The 8,859-nt window shown below is 33.8% G+C and overlaps 2 protein-coding genes across 4 annotated transcripts in view; one reads left to right on the top strand and one right to left on the bottom strand.

Annotated features, from left to right (window-relative positions):
* The window catches only part of LOC106877140 (one cut domain family member 2), a 348,210-nt gene extending 343,115 nt beyond the window's left edge, over positions 1 to 5,095 (bottom strand). Inside the window, exon 1 of one of the 2 annotated variants that reach the window (XM_052973381.1) lies at positions 4,896 to 5,095. In XM_052973381.1, the coding sequence (XP_052829341.1) occupies positions 4,896 to 5,019 (124 nt within the window). In that variant the 5' untranslated portion in view covers positions 5,020 to 5,095. The remainder of the gene's footprint in view (positions 1 to 4,895) is intronic. The other variant, XM_052973382.1, reaches the window with a different exon arrangement.
* A 1,452-nt stretch (positions 5,096 to 6,547) lies between these two features.
* The window catches only part of LOC106870740 (tRNA (guanine-N(7)-)-methyltransferase non-catalytic subunit wdr4), a 1,056,013-nt gene continuing 1,053,701 nt past the window's right edge, over positions 6,548 to 8,859 (top strand). The window contains exon 1 of one of the 2 annotated variants that reach the window (XM_052973384.1): positions 6,548 to 6,665. In XM_052973384.1, coding sequence (XP_052829344.1) covers positions 6,592 to 6,665 — 74 coding nt within the window. In that variant the 5' untranslated portion in view covers positions 6,548 to 6,591. The remainder of the gene's footprint in view (positions 6,666 to 8,859) is intronic. The other variant, XM_052973385.1, reaches the window with a different exon arrangement.

The following is an 8,859-nucleotide window of genomic DNA, read 5'->3' as shown; positions in this document are numbered from 1 at the left end:
AAAAAAAAAAAAAAAAAGAAAACAGAAAAGTCAATTTCTTATCGAAATCGTTCATTTATATGAAAACCAGATATATGAAAATCTCTGTGAAGGGGTACCTAGTAAATATGTCCCCTACTTGAATTTCATGGGTTGAGTATTAAAATACCAAAATGTGTTTTACGTATATGGCACGACCTTCACAATCATTCATGCATACATATGCTTATGTATATACGTATGTGTGCGTACACACACACACAAAGAAAAACACATACACATATATAGATTGACAGCCAAACACTAGGAGAAGCATGCACAAAGGCATGCCGGACTGAGAAAGTTTTTCTTCGGGGTTCGGGCAGGCCCCTTTTATAAACTGCCTGGAGTCGGCCGAAGCTGTCGTGTTGCAGGCAATCGAGTGGAAAACCCGTCTTATGGACCCTGCCTATAATTTCAATGCCCACCCTCGTCACACGTATAGTGCCCTGCCGATGATGTCGGGGATTACGTTTGAGGGTGCATGCTTCTATAGAATCGAGTAAGCGGAACAAAAGAAAACGTCCAAAGAAAAAAACAAAAAAAAACTACGAAGAATTATTCCATTTTTGTAATTTTCTTCGCATAAATATACAAACACATACTTGAACATGTACCAACACAATCACCTATACATGTATGTATATATATATATACGCTCAGGCGTATATAATGTTGTGGAGTACCATGCATACGTTTCTTGTCAAATACATGTCAAGAAGCACTAGGCTCTCGTAGTTCTGTGCATACACTTACACATGCATCTTTCTACGAGTGGATGTATATATACATATGTCTATCTATCTATCTCTCTCTCTATCTATCTATCTACACATGTACATATGCATTTATATATGCATGTAGGTAGGTACGTATGTGAATATGTATAGTGTAGGATTTATCTATTACTGTAAATTTTCACTCATTTACGCTTACCCATGCTCTCGCGCGCGTACACTCTCAGGCAAACACGCACGTGCACTCTCTCCCTCTCTCTCTCTCACACATACACACACACACACACAGAGTTAAGATGCAAACATATATGAAAACTAAATATGTCCCAATCGATATAATAACGCAAAAATATGTCAAAGACATGCATGCATATAACGTACGCATATATACAAATGTAGCATATATATTTATAAGTGTATATGTGTGTACGTGTATATATGTATCTATGTGCGTTCGCCCGTGTGAAATAACTCATGCAAATGGTTATTGAAAGCAATATGCATTATTCACACATGTAGAGAAACGGTTACTCATCGCTACATTACACTAACACATGTATACATACATACATACATACATACATACAGACAGACAGACATATATACCAATATGTAATATATATATCTATATACGAATGCATGTTTGTATATATATATATGTGTGTGTATGTACGAATGTATGTATGTTTATATGTATATATATATATATATAAATACACACATATAAACATGTATATATGTATGTATTTATGTATGTATATGTGTGCATATGTATGAATGTAGGTAGATACCAATATACACCCCGAGACACACGACTATATGCAATATATTGGTTAAAGTGTAAAGTTTCTCAACTTTCGGATCTTTTGGAAAAACATCATATTCAGGTGGATTCGTACATAAAGATATTCATACACACAGATAGATAGACAGATCTTTATGCTTTGTAGATGCCCAAATGACATTTTCCCATATATATTAAAGTCACATATATGCGTACGTGTATGCGTTTTATATCATTTATATTCGTATACCGGCTGACGAGAAAGTTAGGTGTCTCCAGAAACAATGTTGACAATAAACAGATATGTGTGCGTGCCCATGTGTGTGTGTGTGTGTGGAGGGATTAGAAAAAAAACTTTTACTGAAGTACAGCAGATACTTTTAATGATTAGATAGTCTATATTAATTAACAAGCTAGTCATTTACGAAACATAAATTGTGGGATTGGGGAAACCTTGGCCGAGAGACAGAAGTGGATAGGAAAATGAATGAATGAGAGAAAAAAAAATGTGAAAAATGAAGCTGAAAAAACAAAAGAAAGGAAAAAGAGAGACGCGAGTGCGAAGGTGAACAATTATAATATTTCGAAATCCAACCAAAATTCTTTAATAACAACGAATTCTTTCTTAGTAGCAAAAGTCCAAGTTCGTTCAGAGCAGTGTGTATCCTCAATTGAACAGGTTTCATAATGTTATTTTACCGTCCCTGGGTAGAATATAAGGCGAGGTTAATCCCTGATGGAATAATTGTCATAATTAATATTTCGTCCAAAGAATTGAAGTGAAGTTTGACGTTGTTTGTAATTACGCAAAGAACAAGGTGTAATATTTACGTTTTTTTCTCAACGGCTTTCGTTGGTAGCAAGTGAAGTGAGGTAAAAGTAGCATCGAGAATCGAAACCTTAGCTAGCAGACGAAACAACTAGGAAGCCTGTATGTTGTAACAAGGTTTGCTAAAAATAACAGCAATATTTCCTCCATATCACACCATACTTTCTTAGAGAAGGAAGGGCACATTAGATATAATTCGCGCTTAGATTCAGAATGTCTGAGGAAAAATCGAATGGATGGTCTTGACGGGAATGTCAATGATGATAGTCTTGTTGGTCCAGTGCTGACCTGGGGTTAAATAACATCAACATGACGTGTGGATTCGTTGATAGGGAATTCATTAAATAAATAGAATTTGTTTGTTTGTTTACATCAGCCTGAAATGGAAACTGCGATTCTTAAAGGGAACCGGGGACTTTGTGATGCACGTGCCTTTTCATACAGACGACGTTAACGATATGTATGAAGGGAAATAGTTTCGATCGAGAATCGATACCGTGTCGTGATAGATCGGTTCGCCGGTAAGTAATGTCTTAGTCCTCTTCCTCTTCTTTCTTGGCTTTTTTTTCTCTCTCTTTGCCAAATTATAACGATTCAGATATTTAGCGTGTGTATGTGTGTCTCTGTAGTAGTGTGCTTGCGTGTGCGTGACTGTTTGTTCGGTAGTGTGTGTATGTGTTGGGGAAGGTGAAAAATGCTATGCAGTTGTATTCATACCTATCCCAAGGGCATTTATAACGACGTAGTTATGAAGTGTTTCCGAAAGTGAATCGAAACCGGTTCGCTGGTTATTGTTATTATTATTGTTGTTGTTGTGGTGGTGGTAATAGTTGTTTAACCCCAGGTCTGTTCTGATGAAGACATATCCACGATGAAAGCATTCCAGCGATGTATAAACAACTCATTCCCTTTAATTTGAAGACAATGATTCCAGGACAAAATTTTCCAAAGTGCCCTTCCTTTTGATAAGGTGTTAGTTGAGAGTAATTTAGCTGCTATTTCTAGCATCTCGAGCGACTACGCACTCGTCAAGCATGCTAATTGACTTATGATAAATAAATACATACACAAACAGCGCTCACCAGTTTTCATAAGACGAAACACAATACCACTCATTAGATATTTATTTTTTATGCAAAAACAAAAAATAAATAATTACCAGTAATACATTGAGGTTTTTGAGAACCCCCAGAATTTATTTTATACACAAAGAAAATTTGAACCCAGTGCCAGAGCGACCCACTTTTACCGGCATTCAGTATAAATTTGCATAGATGACAATGTTTTGAATTCACTCGTCACAAATAAAAATGTTTCATTTATTTTTTAGGAAATGGGAATAGAGTAGAAGTTTTGACGTTCATGCTTTTCCAAAGGACACCGGAAATAATACTACTACTACTAATAATAATAATGATAAGAAGAAAAAATGATGATGAATAATGGTTATTGATGGCATCGATAAAATAAAGACCTAGTCAAAATAATCGATCCTTAATTTCAGTACTTGACTGGTACTATATTTACTACCGACCCTAGAAATTTGATAGGCAAAATTGGTTTAGGCTGGATTCGAACTCAGAATGTTGAGGGATAAAACTAAATGCAGTTTACGTTACAGAGACAGTCCAGCACTTCTTACGATTCCTAGAAATTTGACAGGCAAACTTGGGTCGACTGAAATCGAATTGAATGCAGTTTATTTACTATTTGTTTGCGGCACTTTCATTCCTTTGCGAAGGTTAGGCATGATTGTCAAAACACCCCATAACATAATTATGAATACGATGTATTGTGCCTTGTCAAAATAACAGAATTACTGGCAAGTAGAATAAAGATAACGAAAATAAAACAAACAAAAAGAGAACAATGTTATTAAATCATATTAAGAATAGGACAAAGTGAAATAAGTTTTAATAAGTTTTTTACTGGGCAGATTAACTGACGTATGCATGTATATATATTCGTATATGTATGTGTGTATACATATATAAATGCATATACAAACATAAACATATATATGTACATACATATATAGAAATGTATATGCACGTATAAATGCGTTCCTATACATACAGACAAATAACTATATATATAGACACATACCTGTATATATATATATTTACATATGCATATAAACACATACATACACACCCACACACATATGTACATTTATACTCGTACACATATATATATTATATACATTATATACACACACACTTATATGCATATATTCATACATATATATATATATGTGTCTGTGTGTGGATGTAGAGATACATTTATGTATATGTATGAGTGTATGTATATATATATATATGTTTATGCATATATATATACATATATATGCATGTATATGTATATACATATATATATATACACATACATACACATATATATAAGTATATGTGTATATATATATATATATATATATATATATATATATATATATATATATATATATATATATATACATATTGCGTATATACGAACAGGCATGAAATATACAAAAATGCAAATCACAAACCCATATATTTCACTACTGCCTCTCGTGCCATGTAAAACATTTCCATTTTGTCTTCTGCTGCCAATAAATTCGCCCAGCTGTTGCAAGTTGCTTCGTTCCGGCCTGCACGGTGGAAGCGCTCCATGTTTTGGTATCAACCCATGCTAAAGTACCTATTTATTATGTATGACCATATGATAAACATTGCTTCCGCCCCATTGGCTATAACTAACACGACGCGATTGAGAAAAACGCCAATTATCTTTTCTTATTTCGCAGCCTTCGCCAAGAAACTTACGCGAAAAAAGGAGGGTAAAAATCAGAGGCAACAAAAAATACAAAACAAAACAATATATATATATTCTTTGAGAGAAACAAGTGAAAGAAGAAAAAATAGAAAACAAGAAATAAGAGAGAAAATAAAATGGCATAAAAATATTTACAAAATTAACTTTTGCGCTTAGAAAGAGTGAAAGATTTTTTTAAATAATTGATATGTTTCTTTGTACGTGTGCATGCGTGTGGATTGAGAAGGGTGTGTGTGGAAAAGTATATATATGCGTACATACATTCATACATATATACGCACATATATCAACGTATACCTAATATATAATCGTGTATATATATATATATATATATATATATATATATATATATATATATATATATATATATATATATATATATATATATATATATATACATGTGTGTATTTGTATTATATGACCAGACATTAACTTTATTACTTTAATATATATAATTACGTACATGCATGCATTGTATTCATACATGCGCACACCCATAAATGCACAGGTAATTTTTGCATGCATTCTACATGAATGTATACATATGAATATGTATGTTAACATACAGGTAACATGAATGAATGATGGTATATGACTACATTTATTGGTGTGTGGGTGGGTACAAATATGCAATAGACAACGTGTGTATGTAAACATTCACATCTTTATAGACTGTAACGCATTTGTAAACAAGGACAGTTTTCAAATGAAAACATGCAATTTCTATAAGTATGCCTTACTATAAGTTTTCATTTCTCTTTCTTACAAATATGTGTATGCATGCATCGTTATTATATAAAGCGCACTTGTGTAATAAAATGTCAGCATGAAAATCTATTTGTATTTTTTAATTAAACTGATATTTGCAGTGTTTGTTCGATCATGTCTCCTTTTCCTTTATTAGAATCATTTGAAACATCGTTGTTACTTTTAATATCAATGTTATCAATGAATGGCATTTAGTTTAGTCATCCTACGATGGTTTATTTATTCTTTCTCTCTCTTAAAAGAAATCATTTTTACTACATTCATTTTATTCTTAGTAGTATTTATTACTCGTCAATGACATCAATCTTCCAACTCCGCTGCAGTGTTGCGGATGACAGAATCTCTTCACAACTCACACGTGAGAAAGTATTGTTATTGTTCGAACAGTAAGCGGCCGAGTTCCTAATGTGGGAGGGTACAGCTTTACGGAAAAATAAAAATAAATACGGTTGTAATTTTAATTATATATTTTTTATTTTAGTTGAATTTTTTAATAACAAGTAATTGCTATATCACCATTTATTTTTCAGTAAGGTAATGCCAAAATAATCATACAACAAGAACAATTAATCATTTGTTAAGCGACTGTTTATCATTGTTTAAGCGGCCCCACAACCCCTGTGACCCCACAAACCGAAAACATGGCCTCCGTCAAGACATGTGAAAACTCAATTGCTTTTCTAAGCGGAAAACAAATTAAGCTGTTTGATATTCGGTAATTACTACAACATTTATTTATTTGTATTTCAATTTCCGTTTTGAATTTTTAAGTATGATATTCCATGTCTGTTATTGGAGAAGTTGTGTTTAGTACACGCTTACAGCGTAGACCACGTGCTTATTGTGATGTTCTTTCGGTAAATGCACATGTCTTGTTTAGTTTCACATCTCCCTACGTCTATTGGCTAATATCGATCCCCGGCTTGTGAGCGATAAATCAATAAAGATTATCATCACCGGGAAAATACTTTAAGGACACCCCTAGATACTTGTATTATCTTTATTATTATTTGTTCGGTAAATTTTCAGATTAACACCCGCACAATTTTCACTAGGGTGTTACGGTTAGGGTTTTAGGGTCAGGGTTAGGGAATTCCATCCCTAACCCTAAAACTAACATTAGGGTTACGGTAGGGTTTTAGGGTTACGGTTAGGGTTTTAGGGTTAGGGAATTCCGTCCCTAACCCTAAAACTAACATTAGGGTTACGGTTAGGGAATTCCGTCCCTAACTCTAAAACTAACCCTAGGGTTAAGGAATTCCGTCCCTAACCGTAACCCTAAACCCTAAACCCTAAAACTAACCCTAACCCCCTAGAGAAAATCGTGCGGGTGTTAATCTGAAAATTTACCATTTTTTCTACCCTTCTATGAACTGTTAACGTTGGAATTTTTAATTTTACTGTACTCAAAACTCTCAACGTAATTTCAAAATTTATTGAATTACTTTATTACGCTTTGGTTTCGCTGTTATATTTGGTTTTACAGGTGTGTACATATTTGTTTTCTTTTCGTTTACTCTTTAAAGATTTTGGCTTCACAACATACCACGTGTATCTACTCGCTCCTTGCCTGTGTTTATAGTATCAAAACATTACCCTCGCAGCACGCGTATTATGTTTTCATGTTTATGAACCCCGTTTGCCACAAAGCGACCAAGTTTTACAAAAAATAGTTTTAGTCCACATTATCATGACTGTTCTCTTCTAGAATTTCTTTGTTTATTTTCTCTTTTATATTTCCACGAAGAAGAAAATTATGTAAGAAACTAAATTTGTTATTGGATTATAATGAGGAATTTAGGGTTAGGGTTTTAGGGTTACGGGGTTAGGGAATTTCGTCCGTAACTCTAACTCTAAACCCTAACCCTAACCGTAACCCTAACTCTGACCCTAAAACCCTAACCCCCTAGTGAAAATCGTGCGGGTGTTAATCTAAAAATTTACCGAATTTTTATCGTTTTATAATTAGGGTACACTGTTTTGCTAATTACGGCATATGTAGTAATTTCCAATTATGGAATGTAGCTTTTTGAAGTTCGATGTTTATATTTCTCTCTCTCTCTCTCTTTCTCTAATATATATGTACATGTGTGTGTGAGCAGGGCCGGATTTACATGGTGGTGATGCGGACAATTGCCCCGGGTCCCGCTAGATATTGGGGAGGGGACCCCTACTACGAAGGGTATGTAGCACTCAATACAGGGAACACCCCACCACCCAACAATCAGACATGAAGTAGCTCTCTTTCAATATATAAAGGTATCTTGACTTCTTTAAAATTGTAACGGATTCTCTTTTATGAGAAATAAGCATAGATTTTGCCACCTTAGAGACACCAGTTAATTCAATTAAAAAGCTGTTTACTACCCAGTCCCAAAGGAAACAACAGAACCCTCTTGAAAATGTAGGTATGATGTATGAGTGAGTGTTTGATTATAAAGAGAGAAACAAGAAAGACGTTATTGTCAGATTCCTTCTTTCAACGCATGACTGAGCCATAAACCTCAGCTTGACCCCTTACAGTCAAAGGCACACACATTCCTAATCGAGGCATTGAAAGCTGGTCTTATTTTATGAATCCTGTTCCAAAATAAAAAAAATTTGCAAGTGTTATATTCCTATTTTGTACCATTCCATCTTCTTTGGGTGTAAAAATTGGTCTGTAGAATTTATGTAGTTGTTGCTGAAGTTGAGAAAGTTTGAAACATTGGTGACTGGGACAATTTTTCTTAAGAAATTTTTTCTCAGCTTTGACCCAATTGTAATTAGGGTAGCTAATGAAATATCTGGATTATTTTTGGAGTTTAACCATTTATATTCTTTTCTCTATTGGATTCTACATCAGTTTTTGCCCACAATAATAACTAATTTGATAATCTTCAAGTTTCAAAAAAAAAATATCTCAATTG

This window comes from Octopus bimaculoides, chromosome 15 (assembly GCF_001194135.2).
Source record: "Octopus bimaculoides isolate UCB-OBI-ISO-001 chromosome 15, ASM119413v2, whole genome shotgun sequence".
In the NCBI taxonomy this organism is placed as follows: Eukaryota; Metazoa; Mollusca; class Cephalopoda; order Octopoda; family Octopodidae; genus Octopus; species Octopus bimaculoides.
The sequence above is the reverse complement of the archived record's forward strand: the minus strand, read 5'-3'. Positions and strand labels throughout refer to the sequence as shown.